General features: G+C 50.5%; 1 protein-coding gene across 1 annotated transcript; it reads left to right on the top strand.

The window, feature by feature from the left end:
- The first annotated feature begins 12,103 nt into the window (after nucleotides 1-12,103).
- Nucleotides 12,104-16,993, top strand: LOC135192983 (serine/threonine-protein kinase PAK 3-like). Its single transcript, XM_064176372.1, has 11 exons — nucleotides 12,104-12,289; nucleotides 12,541-12,762; nucleotides 13,288-13,354; nucleotides 13,671-13,734; nucleotides 13,887-13,935; nucleotides 14,334-14,443; nucleotides 14,563-14,680; nucleotides 15,080-15,179; nucleotides 15,612-15,808; nucleotides 16,107-16,244; nucleotides 16,874-16,993. Exons 1-11 carry the CDS (start codon nucleotides 12,104-12,106, stop codon nucleotides 16,958-16,960), a joined length of 1,338 nt encoding a protein of 445 aa, XP_064032442.1. The 3' UTR covers nucleotides 16,961-16,993.
- Nucleotides 16,994-17,406: the final 413 nt, after the last annotated feature.

Here is a 17,406-nt window from a genome sequence, read left to right as displayed (position 1 = left end):
CAACAGATCCCCACCACAATATCACTCTTGCTGGCCTTACTCCTCTCTCAACCCTATCATCATCTTCATTAATTTGTATGTTTTCACATCTCCCTAACACAGAGGGCCACTCTGCCACCTCTTCTTCCTTGCCTGTTCCTTCTGAAAATTGAGTAGGTGCATGAGAGTGAGAGACAATCTTGCATGCAAGAGTCTTGAGTATTTTATAGTATCTTATATATAATATAATATTATAATATCATCTTTACAGCTTCAAATTATATGAATATAATTATATGATTATTATTACAATAATATAATTATTATAATAATATGGTTTTATTATAATAATATGATTATTATATGAATACAGCTTCTAATTATATGAATAAAGAACTAACCATGCTCCCACAACAAACTCAAGTAGCAGAAATAAGCAAATCCACAGTGCAACATTTACTGCACAAGGTAACAAAAATTAGAAAATTTAGAGCAAATCCTCTTTATTTTTATGCCTTTGTTTTGGTGTTAAAATATTGCCAACCTAATAAAAGCAATAATCAGAGCATGATGGATATCTCAATTTAAATTATAGAAGATTAAATAAATTAAAAGAAAGTAATTGTATTTGCTTGGTTTTATGTAGGGTACAGTTTCTATGACTATCCTGAATGGTTTGAATCGGTGGACAGTCTTATAAATATCAGCTGTAGGGCATATTAACATTCTCATTTCACAGTATCACAGTATCACAGTATCACCAAGGTTGGAAGACACCTCACAGATCATCAAGTCCCACCCTTTACCACAGTGCCCAAGGCTAGACCATGGCACCAAGTGCCACATCCAACCTTGCCTTGAACTGCCCCAGGGACAGCGACTCCACCACCTCCCCGGGCAGCCCATTCCAGTGTCCAGTGACTCTCTCAGTGAAGAACTTTCTCCTCACCTCAAGCCGAAATTTCCTCTGGCGCAGCCTGAGGCTGTGTCCTCTCGTTCTGGTGCTGGCCACCTGAGAGAAGAGAGCAACCTCCTCCTGGCCACAACCACCGCTCAGGTAGTTGTAGACAGCAATAAGGTCACCCCTGAGCCTCCTCTTCTCCAGGCTAAACAACCCCAGCTCCCTCAGCCTCTCCTCATAGGGCCTGTGCTCGAGGCCTCTCATCAGCCTTGGCGCCCTTCTCTGGACATGCTCAAGCATCTCAGTGTCCTTCCTAAATTGGGGGTCCCAGAACTGAACGCGGTACTCGAGGTGTGGTCTGACCAGTGCAGAGTACAGGGGCAGAATGACCTCCCTGCTCCTGCTGACCACACCATTCCTGATGCAGGCCAGGATGCCACTGGCTCTCTTGGCCACCTGGGCACACTGCTGGCTCATGTTCAGGTGGGTATCAATCAGTACCCCCAGATCCCTCTCTGTCTGGCTGCTCTCCAGCCACTCCGACCCCAGCCTGTATCTCTGCATGGGGTTGTTGTGGCCAAAGTGCAGCACCCTGCACTTTGAGCTATTGAATGCCATCCCATTGGACTCTGCCCATCTGTCCAGGCGGTCAAGGTCCTGCTGCAGAGCCCTTCTGCCCTCCAACTCAGTCACATCTGCCCCCAGCTTAGTGTCATCTGAAAACTTGCTGATGACTGACTCGATGCCCTCATCCAGATCATCAATGAAGATGTTAAAGAGGATGGGGCCCAGCACAGATCCCTGAGGGACACCACTCGTGACTGGCCGCCAGCTGGATGTGGCACCATTCACCACCACTCTCTGGGCTCGGCCCTCCAGCCAGTTCCTAACCCAGCACAGAGTGTTGCCATCCAAGCCGCGGGCTGACAGCTTAGCCAGCAGTTTGCTGTGGGGGACAGTGTCAAAGGCCTTGCTGAAGTCCAGATAGACCACATCCACAGGCCTCCCCACATCCACCAAACGGGTCACCTGATCATAGAAGGAGATCAGGTTAGAAAGGCAGGATCTGCCCTTCCTAAACCCATGCTGGCTGGACCTGAGCTCTTTGCCATCCCTCAGGTGCGCAGTTATTGGCCCCAAGGGAACCTGCTCCATCAGTTTCCCTGGCACTGAGGTCAGGCTGACAGGTCTGTAGTTCCCAGGTTCCTCCATTGATTGTGTCCTATTTTCCTGAAGGCATCAGTGATGCCTCTGTAATGAAGATGTTGTAAGTACTGCTTGGTCATAATTGCCACCAAAAACTCCACCACTTATCTTGATAGTGTCTGGAATAAACAAGTTCTCCATAAATCATGAGTTTATTGAAGAACACTGAGCACCTGAAAAACAGAACTTCAGCAAATGCAGGGGCTCAGAAACAGCCTTTCAAGTTTTGCAGCCCCAATTCTGCTTCTCAGGCAAACTTTACACAGCCAAAGCACAAGTTTTCTGCCCTATTTCCTCTCAAATCTTATAATAATTCATAAACAGCAAAAGACTCATGCTTATCAGCCTGTCTTGCCTTTGAAGGTCAAAGTGTTCATCTTGCAACAGCTGTGTGTAGACAGTACAGAAAAGAGTAAGAAGTGGTGCAGGTGGTACCAAAGAATTAGCAATTATTTGTGTGTAGGATACGGATTTACAGAATGGACCATTTTGTTAGTGTGCACCACAGTCTGCCAACTGATTTACCCAAGCTGTCGATGGAGCTACAGTATTTAGTGTGCAGTCCTGTTCAAAGTCTCACCATTTAAAATCCTACAAAGATCAAAGCTGCTAGAAAAAGAGAATTGGATCTAGCTTTCTGAACTGAACACAATGTGTGATTTAAGTAAATTTTCTCAAATAGACATAGAAAATGACCATTATGTTTTCTGGATAATTCTTTTTCATCTATTTAAAGTGCTCATATTGCTGAAGAAGGGCATAATCAATTTAGGCTTTTAAAAGAGTATGTCATAAAGCTCTTTTCTCCAGGGAGTACTTGTATATAAGTTGTGTGAAAAGCCTTTTCTTTTTTCTGAGGTTCTCTGCATCTTCTGAATAAAAGGTACTGTCACATGTGTCCACACATTTGTTGAAAGAATTTTCCATGAATAGAAATAAATAGTCTAGGCATAGGAAGAGTAATGCTTTAGTTCCTTTTAATTCAGAATCCTTGAATAGTGCTTATTAGGAACTGGAAGAGGAACCGAGTAATGGCCTGGGTTTGGTGACCCACAGTAGGTCCAGATAAATACAAATGATATGAAGTATGAATGTTTTATTAGACTCTTTTTAGGCTCTTGCTTCTCCTCTTCCCCCACCCCCCACCCCCCCTTTTTTTTTTTTCTTCTTTTCCTTTCAGAGCTGAGATAAAAATGCAAAGAAGATAAAATCTTCTCAATGGAATTTTGTTATTTTCCCTGGCCACCTCAATCAAGAAGTAATTTGTACATAAAAGTAGAGAAGACTGCAAAAGGGCTTGCACCTGAGCAAAGAGATTTTTCTGAAAAAAAAAATAAATCTTATGAGATTAATCAATAAAATATTCAGCTTAAGAAGTTTCTGGACCTGAAAAAAAAAAGGTAGGAGAAGCACTCATAGTATCTCATTTCCCTATTCCCATTCCACTTGAAGGTGGATATCTGTCAACCCTTTTACCTTCACAGGTGGACAGTTCATTCATGCTGGTGATGCCCTTTTTGATACATGTTTCTTCCTTCTTTCAAAGCCTTAGGCATACTGTTTCATATTTCACCTGTGTTATCTGTATATCATAACTGTGGTGTCAACTGAAAACGCTTGCAAAGCTTAAAAATTAATATTCATGATCTAGTAAAAATGTGGATATTTGCTACCTCTCCTCCTTGGGTTGTCTCATTGCTTTCTGTACTCCCAGTAGCTCCAAACTGCCCAAGGTCCTTGGAAGAGTCAGCCATAAAGGTTTATATACAAATAAGTGTATCTGCAAATTGTGTAGAGGTGTTACATGTGTAGATCAACTTATATGGAGATTTAGTTTTTTCTAGGTAACTTCCCTGCATGTTCTTTGAAGCAGCAAGAAAGGTGAGTTTTACATTTAGATATGTTTCAGAAGACTTCATTGATTCGGACAGAGATATTTCAATGCTATTGGCATGATCACTGTGTTGCAAATATCAAATAATCCCCTACATACAAGCAAGCATTTTGTAGCCATGCTGATTGATATACAAATTTAAACCCTGTGTAAAGATCCACAGGCCTGAGTACATTTGAGCACTAGGACTTACACAGAGCACTGAAAAAGCAGCTTAAATACATTTAATTTTTGTTTGTTTGTTTGTTATTGTTTAACTTAATACAATCAACAGCCCATTTTCATTTTCTTGGAATGTGTACTAGCTCTTCAGACCTCTGTGGAATATTCTGTTTTTACAGAATCACAGAAACATTCAGGTTGTGAAAGACCCTCAGGATCAAGTCCAACCACTAACACTATTCTACAAAGTTCACCTCTAAACCATATTCCCAAGCACGACATCTAAGCGAGACCTAAACAAATCCAGAAGTGGTGACTCAGCCATCTCCCCAGGCAGCTCATTCCAAAGCCTGACCACTCTTTCTGTGAAAAATTCTTCCTAATTTATAGTCTAAGCCCACCCACTTGTAGCTTGATGTCATTCCCTCCCTTCTTACATGTTAATTACATGTAAGAAGAAACCAGCACCCCTTCTCCACAACGCCCTTTCAGGTAGCTTTAGGCAGTGAGGAAGTCTCCCCTCGGACTCCTCTTCTTCAAACTAAACAGCTCCAGTTCCTTCAGTTGATCTTCATAAGATTTGTCATCCAGACTCTTCACCATTGTCCTCTTCTGCAATCACTCCAGTACCTCAATATATGCCTTATATTGAGGTGCCCAATACTGAGCATAATACTCAAAGTATGACCTCACCAGTGCTGAATACAAGAGGACAGTCACCTCCCTACTCCTTCAGGACACAGCATTTCTAATACAAGCCAGGATGCCATTGATTTTCTTGGCTGCCTGGACACATTTCTTCCTCATACTCAGATACTTCTCTAGTAGAATCCCCTGATCCCAGAGGCTGTGATATAGTTTGAGTATAGTCAACATGTCAGTGAGGTTTGGCTAAAGTCCAACAGTCATATTGCAAAGATGCTTTAGAAAGCCTTTCTGCTGTGATCTTAGCTACCAATAAGTATCCTGATAAATTCAGGATATTGCATAGATAGCAGATTTATCAACAACCTGAGGTATTATGACATTCTTTTTTTTCAGGCAGACATCACTGGCATTTGGGAAAAGCCTTAGAGTCCTCATCTCCTTTTACACTGAGAGCTGCTGTGTTGCTGGTTCTTCGTACAGTTCATGCATACCGAGGTGCAGCCAGTACAAAACCCCTTGTGATTGGAGCGTGCATTATTTTTAATGCTTCAAATTCCATCCAAAGGCTTACTTGTCTTACTTCACTTTAAAGCACCCTTCTCTTATGCAAGTCCTCTCTTCCAAACAGGACTACTTTGTACTTTGAGACTCCAGGTAAATAGTGGAGAGTGGCTTGGTGAGCACATCTGCCAGCTCTTGCAGCACCCTTGGGTGTAGCCCATCCGGCCCTGTAGACTTGTGTGGGTCTAACTGGCTTAGCACATCACTGACCACTGCCTCATTTATTGCAATGACCTCATTCTGATCCCATGAGGTGCTGAGGTGACTGAGAAGCTCATCAGCATCCTGGCTGGGATCAGCAAGAGTGTGGACAGAAGGACAAGAGCAGGGATTGTTCCCATGTGCTGGACACTGGTGAGGCTGCTCTTTGACCCCTGGGTTCAGTTTTGTGCTTTCACTCCACCAGCCACAGAATGAAGATAAGAGACCCCAAGTGCCCTGCTAAAGCAGGCACACCCAGGTCAGGTTGCACAGAACCATGTCTAGGCAACTTTTGAAAGTCTGGCTTAGACAGCCAAGGCAGTCAGGATGCAAGCTCACAGCACCAGAGGTGAGCTGGGCAGGGAAATCTCAGTCTGGGCAGCTGGGAGGGCTTCCTTTCTCAAGGGCTCTGGGCATGTCTTCCAGCTGTGCTCGGGCCAGCCCTTGCCCATGGCCTCTCTTTATCTTCTAGCATGCCAGTTGCTGCTGCAGTCCCAGGAGAGGGAGTAGGTAGACATCCCCAGCTCCTTCCAGAGTACTGCAGCAGAAGCAGGGCATGGCCATGGAGCTGGACACCTGCTGCCAAGTCTGCCTGAAGAGCTGTCAGGATGCCACATGGCCACCATGGTGTGGCAGCTGATGGAGATGCCTGTGCAGCACCGCCACAGGGACCTTCTCTCCCATCACTTGCAGGCACAGCATGCAAGAAACTTTGGCCTTGAGCATGGTCTGCCTGGGAAGCCTTTAGAAATGGCTGTGCAAGCCTTGCTGTGAACACAGTTGGTGGGCTTTAGGTGTCTGGAGTGTGGAAGGATTCATCTGACCTGATGTGTCTCAAATCCTACAGCTTGGTGAGGTGACAGAGTCAGGGAGCTTCATGCAGGGAAACCACAGCCTCTAAGAGGCTGGGCACAGGGAGGCTTGCACCTGCCAAAGGAGGATCTTGCACCTCTCCACTGGCCCCCTGCGTGCTTGTTGCATAAGGTGGGTGCTCAAGTCAGGAAGAGATGAATCCCCTCGCTTTCCGCCCAAGGCATCAGAGATCAGAGAGGCTTGGTGCAGCTGCACTTACCTCTTCATGGGGTCACCACTTGAGACAGGTTGTTACAGGTCCAACAGCAGGCACCCTGACAGCCCAGTCTGGCTGCAGGTCTGCGTCGCTGCACTAAGCAGGAGAAGAGGAAGGCCAGGGCCAGCCCTGGACCAAATCAAACTTTCTTCTTGATGGCACAGTGTCTGTTCTAGGTCTGGATGCTTGTCAACAGTGAGGAGCTTTCCTATTTCCAATATCTGTGCTTCCAACAGTGCCCACATGAGAATGTCCCCAGGCTGGATCAGCTCCTGCGAATGGGAAGCTCCTGCCTGCTCCAAATGCTTCCCAGAACTACTCAGTGCAAAGGTGGAGACATTCTGCTTGGTCTAAGTGTCCCTGAGATTCCCATGGCCACTAGCACTGGACTGAGATGCCCTCAGGGTAATGCTGAGAGAGCAGCAAAGCTGCAGGCCCAACCTGGCCAGCAAGCATTAAACATCCTGTGTCAAGTGTCCAGCTGGCATGTACAGGGCATTTCAGAGGCGTGGGCCAGGCTACCACACACCTCCAACTGAAGCAGACTGCAGAAGCAACAGAGCCCACAGGCTGTTCGAGATGTTCTCCAGTCTCATGACTCCAAAGAAACGGACTCCAAAGAGAAGAGCTTCATGTGCAGAGGTGACCCACATTTCACTGCTAAATGGCAAGTGCCCACCCCCAGCAGGAGTCACAGCAACATTCAATATGCAAAGTGTCAAGAAGCATCTCCTCAAAGTTCCACCTTGTGGAATATTCATTAAACGAGAGAGGTATCACCTGTTCTCCCCTAAATGCCACTGTGAGCTGATTTTGCTTTATGGCTGCTTTTTAAAACAAATCCCAGACTTGTCTTAGGGAAAACCCCATGGTTTCTTCCATTCCCCATGGAAATGGGGAATAGAAACTCTGTTTTCACAAGCGGTCCCATGGGAAAGATGAGGGGCAACAGGTACAGGTTACTCCTGGGAGCTTCCAACTAGACACAGGGGGACAAGTTTTCCCAACGAAAATAATCAGGCAGTGGAATAATTTCACTGGGGAAGTGGTGGAGTCTCCAACGTGAGACACTTTGGAGATTTGGCTGGAGAGGAGACTGGGTCATCCTGCCTAGACCATGCTTTTACCAAGAAATGTTGTTCCAGGTGATCCCTGGGGTCTCTGCTAACCTGGGATTCTCTATCCTGTGGAGCATCTACACAGAGACCCTCCAATAATGCTCATAGAATCACAGAATGCTTTGGGTCAGAAAGGATCTCTCTCAGCCTCTCCCATAGAGGCAGTGTCCATCACCTTCATGGCTCTCCTCAGGACCCACTCCAACACTCTGATGTCCTTCTTATGTGGGACAACAGATCTGGAGGCAGTGCTGCAAAAGTGAGGTCTTAGCAGAGCAGAGCAGAAGAGCAGAATTCCCTTCCTCTCCTGCTGCTCTCTCTGCTTTGGGTGTAGCCCAGCACACAGCTGGGCTGCCAGCAACCACCGCTAGCTCATGGGGAATTTGTCATTAACAGATACCCCCACAAGTCCTTCTCCTCAAGACTGCTCTCAAGCCACTCCTCACCTGGCTGGTGTTAGTGCTTGGGCATTGTCCCTACCCTGGTGTAGGTGCCCTGACCCTCAATTGATGGTGTTCCCAGACTTCTCTTTTGGCCTGGTGCCCATGAGTGTCTCAGTTGACCTCAGGCACCAGTCTTTTGGCAGTTAAATTGAAACCTTTCTGTTTAGGGACCCAAAAGTGATGGCAGAGCTGGGACTTCTCTGCTGTGAGAGCTGGTGGTGTTCAGCCTGGAGAAGAGAAGTCTCCAGAAAGACCTGCCCATGGCCTTCCAGTGCTAAAAGGGGCCCAGAAAAGAAGCCACCCATTTAACTTCTGCAACAAAGCCACCACCCCTTTCCAAGGCAACAGGAGCAGGACAGTGAGAGATGCCACCACAGCTCACAAACACCTTTCCCTAGCCCTCCCTTCTCCCCAGGCTCAGCTCCGCTACTTCTTTGCTACACCTTCTCACACTGAGCCATGCAGGAAGATGGGAAATGGGCTCGTGCTCAGTTCACACGTTGCCTCTGCTGCCCCTTCCTCCTCAGCACAAGAACTTCTTACATTCTTCCCCAGGTCCAGCCTGGCCTCCATCCCACAAGGCACAGTCTTCCATGAGGAGTTGCAGCTCTTTGCAGATGCTCCAGCATGAGTCCTTCCACGGGGTGCACATGCTCAGAAATAGCCTTGGGTGCCTTTGGTGAGATGTAGTCCTGGCAGCTACAGACTGCTGCAGTGTGGGCATCCCTTGGAGTCCTGGCCTTCCACGCCACACCATGGTCTTCAGCACAGGCTGTGGGTGAGATTCTGCTCCCCTGTTAATCTCTGTGGGCTGCAGGTGGTCAGACTGCTGGCTAGCCATGGAGCTTGGTGTCTTCGTAGCTGTTCCTCTCACATCCCTCTCCTCCACAACTTTGTCAGTCCCATGGACACTGACATTGAGGGCACCCTCGGCAAGCCTGCTGATGACGGCAAGCTGTGTGGTGCACTAGACTCACTTGAGGACAGAGCTCCCTCCAGAAGGCTTGTGACAGGCTGGGGAAATGGGCCAGTGACAGCTGCACGATGTTCAACAGGTGAAAGTGAGAGGTCTTGCATGTCGGTTAGGCCAACCCCAGGCACAAACATAGGCTGGGCAAGGAGTTACATAGAGCAGCCTTGGCAAAAAGGACTTGGGGGTATCAGCTGATGACAAGTCAACAGCAGCCAGCAGTGCCCTCATGCAGGCCAGAGGACAGCTGTGTGCTGAGCTGCATCCAGTGCAGTGAGAGTAGGGAAGGGATTCTGACTCTGCTCTGCTCTGCTCTGCTCTGCTCTGCTCTGCTCTGCTGAGACCCCATCTGGAGCACTGTGCCCAGTTCTGGTGCCCACAGCATAAGAGGGACATAAAAGTACTGGAGCAGGTCCAGGGGAGGGCCCAGAAGATGATCAGAGGGCTGCAATACTTTGCCTTTGTGGACAGGCTGAAAGAACTGAGGCTCTTGAGTGTGGAGAAGAGAAGGCTCCAGGGAGAGCTTAGAGCTGCCTTCCAGTACCTGAATTCAGCTATAAGAAAGCTGGAGAAGGACTTTTGAGGGGGGCTTGTTGTGACAGGACAAGAGTGGATGGACTGAGCTTGAAGAGTGAAGATTTAGACTGGAGATCAGGAAGAAATTCTTTACAGCGTGGGTGGTCAGAAGCTGGAAATGGACCCTCAGAGACCTTAGCGCTGCCTTCCAGTATCTGAAGGAAACCTTTGTGAAGGGCAGAGGACGTTTCATAAGGGTGTCTAGAGACAGGGCAGGGGACAATGGTTTTGGGGTGAGGAAGAGTGAGTTTGGACTGGATCTTACAAAGATGTTCTTCAGCACAAGGGACAGGGTTGCCAAGGGATGTTGTGCATGATTCCTCCCTGGAGATGTTCAAGGCCATGCAGGATGAGGCCCTGGGCAGCCAGGTCTACTTAGAGGTGTCCCCACCCATGGCAGGGAGGTTGCAGTAGATGGTCTCTAAGGTCCCTGCACCCTAACCCAAAGGTCCTGTTGGCTGCTGCTTGTGTGCATCCTTGTTCCCGCACAGTGGTCTGACAGGGACACAGGTTCAGCTGCTTCTGCATTGTCTGAGCTACTCCTGGAAGTCCAACAAGACCAAATGCAGCATCCTGCACCTGGGTCAGGGCAATCCCAAGCACAAAAGAAGGCTGGGTGAGGAGGTACATACAGCAGACTTGAGGAGAAGGGCTCAGGACTGAGGACAACTCAACAGCAGCCAGCAACGGTTGTTGGCAGCCCAGAAGGGAGCTGCGTGCTGGGCTGCACCCAAAGCAGCTTTTGTATACCTGAAGGGGGCTACAAGAAAGCTGGGGAAGGACTTTTGACAGGGGCTTGTGGCCTGATGAGGGTGGAGAGACTGAATTTAAACAGTGGAGATTTCGACTGGAGATCAGGAAGAAATGCTTTACAGTGGGGGTGGTCAGAAACTGGAACAGGATGCCCAAGCAGGCTGTGGATTGCCCATCGTTGGAGGTGTCTGTGGCCAGCTTGGATGACACCTTGAGCACTCTGGTCTAGTGGATGTGTCTCTGCACATGGGGGTTGGAACTTTCAAGGTCCCTTCCAACCCAACCGACCCCACGGCTCCACGAATCTGTTCAGCAAGAGGTTATGGAGCATGAGCACTTGTGGTGAGTGTCTGGGACAGAGGAGAGCTGCCCAGGCCCTCCGTGCTTAGGCGCGCAGGGGCCCGGGCAGCTGCGCTGATGTCACAAGCACACCTCGCAGCGCTCTGCTGTGATGCCACTGCCCTGCCGCCTCAGGAGCAGGACCTGACGCCTCGGCGATCGCAGCGCTCTCCCGGTGCGCAGAGCACTCTCCCGTGCCTGCCCTTGCCAGAAGATCCTCTCGGGTAGCTGCCCAGGCAGTCGCTGCGTGGTGCTGCAGAGATGGCAATGCGGCTCCTTGCTGGCGTTGCCTTCCTCTTGGAGTGGGCCACTGCCGCCGGTTCTTTCCTGGACAAGCCCTGGCTGATGGCAGGGCTGTTGGCAAGTGAGTAGAGGCTGTTAGTAGAGAGAGCAGCGAATGTGCCTGCTGTGTGTCTGTGCTCTCGCAGCCTTCCTCAGTGGCCCAGCCGGGTCTTAAACAAGATCACCGCCGAGACACCTCTGGTTTGCTGGAGCTCCTGGCTACAGCAGTGCCAGGGCTAAGGGGCACTGTGGGGAAGCTTTCACGGGGAAACACTGCCAGCAGCTCGAGAGACAGGACAGTGACAAAGCTGCTTTAGGAGCTCCTGTGCAGAGCGGGAAGCATTTTCTTGAGCAAGTTTCTACTTCTTTGACTTGCTGGCAAAGCAGGGCAGAAACTAAACAGCAGAACTGTGCCAAAAGAACAACCTGGTAGAGCATTGTCCTGTTGCCATGAGTGCCAGTGCTGCTGGAGGGCTGCTGCGAAAGAAAGACGCCAGCCCTTCGGGTGTGCTTGCTCTGTGGGGCTGCCCACAGCAGAGGCTGCCGACGCCTCTGATGCCTGTTCCCTTGCTCCTTGCAGATCAGATCGGCCGTGGATTCAGGGCAGCCCATCCCTCGGTGAGTGAGGAAGTCTCCTTTGCTGCTTCTAGAGGGGTGGAGGAGAGAGGAGCGTGCCGTGAGGTGTGCTTGGAATGTGTGTCCTGCCATTCCCTGCTCTGGCCAGAGCAGCAGCCCCTTTCTGCACTTGCCTTTCAGAGCTGGGTGCTGCACCTGACTCTCAGCCCAGCTACAAGCCTCTGTGTGTAGGCAGCTCTCTGACAGTGTGCTCCAGTCCAGGTGGGCAAGGGCAGAGCTGGTAACCAGCTGCTACAGGTGGGGAAGGCACAAAGCCAGAGCAAGTAACCAGCTGCCAGGTGTGGCTGTCTGTGATGTGCTGCAAAGTGAGACCGACTGAAGGCTGGGGTGATTTAGTTGTCCTTAGCCACACTGAAAAACATCAAATGGATTCACAAGACAGGGTGGTGACAGCCACTCATGCTCCTGTCTGTCCACAGGACTCGGGGCCAGGAGCAGAGAATGTTGGAGCTGCTGCTGGCTCCGACGAAGAGGAGAAGGGCTTTGGAGAGAGGCCATACAGCTCTGAACATCAACCTCTCAGGCTGCACCAACCCGGAAGTGTAAAATCAGTAAGTGCCAGCCTTGGTCAGCACTGGATTTGGTGTCTTTCAGGGGCATGCTTCTGATCAGACAGCCCTTGGCTGAAGACTCCCAAGGCTACAGTCCTGCCATGACCTGAGCCAACTGCACCTTAGAGCTGAGGCTCGCAGGACTTTAGCCATGTCTAGACTGGTTTCTGATGGCTAAGCAGACTGAAGTGGTGTGTAGTGATTGCAGCTCCCAAGCGGTGACTGTCACCTGTGCTCCTGTCTGTCCACAGGAGACACCACCAGGATCAGGATGCCTGCTAGATGGATTGGCCTCTGCTGATGAGGATGACGATGGAGCAGGTGGCTATGACTATGAGGACTATGGCAGAGAGGAGCCTGCCAGTGATACACCTGAAAGAGTCAAGGATGTCGAGGCTGAGGATGGCGAGAACTGGGATGATGATTATGAGCCCCTGCCTGTTGTGGTCCCACCATCTGAAGAGAGAAAATCAGTAAGTCCCAGCTCTGGTCAGCACCATGTTTGGTGTCATGCACAGTGAGAGGTTTCTGATCAGGCAGCTCCCGGATGAAGTCTCTCAGGGCTAGAATCCTGCCATGACCTAGTGCTTCACCAAAGCCACTGACAGCAGCACAATCTGTTGCCTATGTCCCGTAGCCATGAGTCCCCTTGGAATCCTGGGACAGGGAGTGTGAATTCATCACAGGCCCAGGAAAAAGGTGGCTGTGTGTCTTTGAGTGTTGCTGGTGAGAAAGGGAACAGCTTTGCCCAAAGCAACCCTGCAGCCTCTCTGTCATCACTGCAGAGAGTCACAGTCCCACACAGGTGGCCACTGTGCCCCTGCCATTGTGCAGCCTGCCACTGTGCCTCTGCAGTCTGGGACAGGGAGAGCAAACCCACACAGCTCTAGAGCCCTGCATGTGGCAGACTGGATCTTCCTGAGGGTCTGCCCTCCAAGTGCCATTCTGGTGCAAGACTGCAAGCCTCCTTTCTGACTCTAAACCATTTCTCGTCACAGGTGTGGGCATCCTACAGCGAGAGGTGCAGGCAGCAGCAGCCAGATGAGGCCTCCCTGGACAAGCTTGGTATGTGTCCTGTACTCCTGTCTGAGACAGCACTGCACTTTGTGCATGCCTCAGGACGACCCCCGCCCAATGTTCATCCTCAGCTGAGTGCCAGCAGTCACTCACAGCTTCCTACACAAGCTGAGAGCATCCTTGGAGGCAGCCAGAGCATTCTGGGGCTTGCTGCTGCCTCTGAGGGCAGCTGTGCCTGGGCTGGGTGTGCCTGAGCTTCCTTCTGCAGCCAAGGCAAAAGCAGAGATAGTTTCTGCTTGAGTACAAGGCTGTGAGCTGCTCTGCTGCATCTTCAAGGAAGCCTCTCGAATTTTGTGTCTTCCAGGGAGCATTGTGAGCATGGGAGAGCCTGAGAGTAAATATGCTGAAGCCGAAAAGCTTGGCCAAGGGTAAGTCCAACCACAGCTATGTCTTTGAGGCACCTGTAAATGGCAGAGGACACTTGGAGCCACTGCAGGCAGCAGAGCTCTCGTGTCTGGGCTGCCTTTTGCTCACAGGCACTAACCCCCTTCTCCTTTCTTTGCTGCTCTTGTGCTCCCAGGAGCTATGGAGCTGTTTATCGTGCTGTTGAGATGGCCACAGAACGAGAGGTGAGTGCCAGGAGTGCCAGCAGCTTCTGCAGCTCTTCATTGCCTTCCCCAGGACTGCAAACTGGGGATGAGGTTTTCAGGTCACCCTCATCCCTTTCCTCTGAAAGTAGCACCAGAAGGCAAAATCCATCCACTGCTCTCTTCAGCTGCTCAGTGAAAGCTCTGTCAGAGCAAGGGGGTTTCTTTGCTGCAGTAACTCCACATGCCTTGTGTCCTGTGAGTAGCACCCGAGGCAGCAGAGAAAGGGGAGATTGTCATGTATGAGGGTGAGCTCCTGAGTCTCGGAAGGAGAGAGCTGGGCACAGCTTGCCTATGGCCCCACACAAACACTCACAGTGAGTCCATGCTGGTTTCGTGCAGCAGCCTGCTGAAGCTCATGGGTTTCAATGTCACTGCAGGTGGCCATCAAGCACATCCATGTGGCTCCAGAGGACGAGGAGTATGTGATAAATGAAATCCTCGTGCTGCGGGACCATAAGAGCCCAAACATCGTCAGCTACCTGGACAGGTGAGTGCTTCTGTTCTCACCAGCTGAGGGATCCTCTGCAGAGTGCCAGCCAGAGGTACTCCCTGGCAGAGAAGTGACCTCTTGAACACTGCTCTACTCTGCCACTGTTTTCCTTCCAGCTATCTGGTGGGTGCTGAGCTGTGGCTGGTCCTGGAATATCTGGCTGGAGGCTCCCTGGGGGATGTGGTTAAGGCAACCCAGATGAATGAAGAACAAACAGCAGTGGTCTGCAGGGAGGTAAGGGCTGCCACCTGTGCTTCCAGACATTGGGATAGGGTGGTCCTTCTGCACAGGTGGGTAGAAGAGGAGAGATGGCATCTTCAGAGGCAATAGGGCTTTTCTGTTTTGGCCAGCCAGAGTTTGCCATAGGGAAGGAGGCAGCACAGCCAGTGCATCAGCAGCCACTCTGCCTGTGCTTTTGGGGGATACTCTGCACCAAAGGACAGAGTGGGCCTTCCTGTGGAAGGTCATTCCTCTGCTAGCACTACAGCAGCAAGCTATGCCTCTGGAGAGCACAAGACTCTGACATTGCTCACAATCCCTCTAGAAGTGAAATCTCCTAGTGCCCTTTGCTAGCTCCTGGGATGAACTCAGGCCATGGATTTTTTACCCTCCTGTTTCTGTCTTATCCCTCAGTGTCTGCAAGGTCTGGATTGCCTTCATTCCCACAACATCATCCACAGGGATATCAAAGGCTGCAACATCCTGCTTGGGATGGACGGGTCTGTGAAACTGGGTAAGAAACCTTGGTCAGGGGCTACCTTCCCAGCATGTGGTGTGGGACTGCTTCTGACCAACTGCCAGGTAGCCAGAAGTGATGGCTGTGGCAGTGCCTGGAGCCCTGCTGTCAGCTGAGAGTGCAATTCCAGCATGCAGAGGAGGACAGGAAAGGAAACAAGCGTGGAGAGTGGCTGTGGCTTGGGCAGCTCCTGTCACAGAGAGGGAGTGACAAGAGTTCAGGTGTAGTAAGGCCGCTGCATGGAGCTGGAGGCCTTTGTAAAGAGATGGGTTCAGCAGGGCTTTGGCTGCTGTGCTGATAACCACTGCATGGCCACTTCTGCTGGCAGACCCAAGCGGATGGCCCTAGCAAGCCTGGGTGCAGAGGGTGTCTCTTTGGCTTGCTGTCCCCATTCCTCCTGGCTTTAACAAGGCTTGGTCTTCTTCTCAGCTGATTTTGGCGTCTGCGCTCTGCTCACCCCTGAGCAGAGCAAGAGGACCAGCTACGCTGGAACTCCACACTGGATGGCTCCAGAGATCCTGAAGGAAGAGCCCTATGGTGCCAAGGTGGACATCTGGTCCCTTGGCATCACGGCAGTGGAGATGGCCGAAGGAGAGCCTCCCTTTGCCAGCGAAAGTGACAACAGGGTAAGGGGCACAGCAGTAGATACTGTTGTACAACTGGAGCAGCTTTGCTGTGGGGAAGTCAAAGATGCTGGTGCTGGTGACTCCTTGAGTCAGCCAATGCAGTCAGCATCAAGGCAAGATGCTTTTGACACTGGAATAGCTGTGGCTGCAGCAGGGTGGTCCAAAACCGTCATCTCTATGCCTCTGCCAGGGAAGAAGCTGCCCTTGAGACTGGGCCTGAAAGAACTGACAGGGGTCTGGAGGAACATTTGTGGATCTGAAAGAAGCAGATGAAGTCTTGTGCTTCCTTTTCATCTAGGTGTGTGATCTGCTAGCTGCTGGTGAGACACCAAAGCTGCAGAACCCCGAGGAGCTCTCTGCTGCCCTTCTCAGCTTCCTTCAGTGCTGCCTGGAGGTGGATGTGGACAGGCGCTGGTCTGCCAGGGACCTGCTGCAGGTAAACTGCAAAGCAGCTGCAAGTGCAGGGAAGGGTTTCCTCAGCAGCAACACTTGAAGGCATCTGTGGACCCTCAGGTGCAATGATGCCAGGCAGGCCCTGCTCCCATGCAAGGCAGAGCTGAGCACCTCAGCACTTCATCATGTATCTGCCTGCTCTTGTCTTGCTGCTGAAACTCTGCACCTCAGCAGCCTTCAGAGCAGCCCTGGGCCTGGACCCTACTGGGATAAACATGTCCTAGAGCTGTTGAGGTTCCCTGAGCAATGGCTGATGCCCCTCAGCCTTTGTGACAGCTAAAGTAGCCCATGGCTTTAGGGAGCAGGAACCAAGGAAGGGTTTTGAGCATTTGAGCTTCCTGGAAGCTACAAGGTCCTGGCACAGCAGCAGCATTCGCAGAGGTCTGGCAGGGCCAAAGTCCCAGCCAGCTGAGAACACCTTGAGAAATGGATCGGCAGCACCATGGGCCATGCCCAGCGTGGTAGCAAGGGACTGGGCAGGGAGACAGAGGGGCAGGTGGTGCCCTCAGTTCTCTTTGTGCCTATGGCTGGGAAGCAGGGGAGCACTGCCTGAGCCTGTGGGCCCCTGAGTTTGGACAGAAATGGTTCATTTGTGTTTCTTCTTCTGCACAGCACCCATTTGTGACATCAGCGGGGCCAGTCTCCAGCCTGATCCCGCTGATCACTGCAGCCAAGGAAGCCAGGAACAGCGGCCATTAGTGCCTGAGGCCGGGTCCTGCTGTGACATCTGGGAGCAGGACTCAGGAGAACAACTCGGCACAGCCTTGGCTCTGGTGCTGCAGCACGGAGGGACAACTCACAGACCCGTCCTCACAGTCTTGGCCTCTCTGACATAAATAGGATTGTTAGTGTTCCCTAGGAATAGATAGGATCATTAGTGTTCTGTAGGAGTAAGTAGGATAAGTTGTGTTCTGTTGGAGTAAGTAGGATAAGTTGTGTTCTGTAGGAATAGATAGGATAAGTTGTGTTCTTTAGGAATAGATAGGGTAAGTTATGTTCTGTAGGAATAGATAGGGTAAGTTGTGTTCTGTAGGAATTAATAGGATAAGGCTATGCAGAGATGCAGTTAGGAAAGCAAAATCTCAGCTTGAATCAGAATTGGCCAGAGATGCCACATCCTTCAAGGAAGGGTTCTTCAGATACAT

The sequence above is a fragment of the Pogoniulus pusillus genome, chromosome Z (genome assembly GCF_015220805.1).
Source record: "Pogoniulus pusillus isolate bPogPus1 chromosome Z, bPogPus1.pri, whole genome shotgun sequence".
Classification (NCBI taxonomy): Eukaryota; Metazoa; Chordata; class Aves; order Piciformes; family Lybiidae; genus Pogoniulus; species Pogoniulus pusillus.
The sequence above is the reverse complement of the archived record's forward strand: the minus strand, read 5'-3'. Positions and strand labels throughout refer to the sequence as shown.

Excerpts from the sequence above, each read along its gene's own strand:
- LOC135192983 (XM_064176372.1), top strand. The coding sequence starts at position 12,104 with ATGGATTCACAAGACAGGGTGGTGACAGCCACTCATGCTCCTGTCTGT. Across the intron at positions 14,681-15,079 it reads CAGCAGTGGTCTGCAGGGAG|TGTCTGCAAGGTCTGGATTG; the intron begins GTAAGGGCTGCC and ends CTTATCCCTCAG. Across the intron at positions 15,809-16,106 it reads CCAGCGAAAGTGACAACAGG|GTGTGTGATCTGCTAGCTGC; the intron begins GTAAGGGGCACA and ends CTTTTCATCTAG.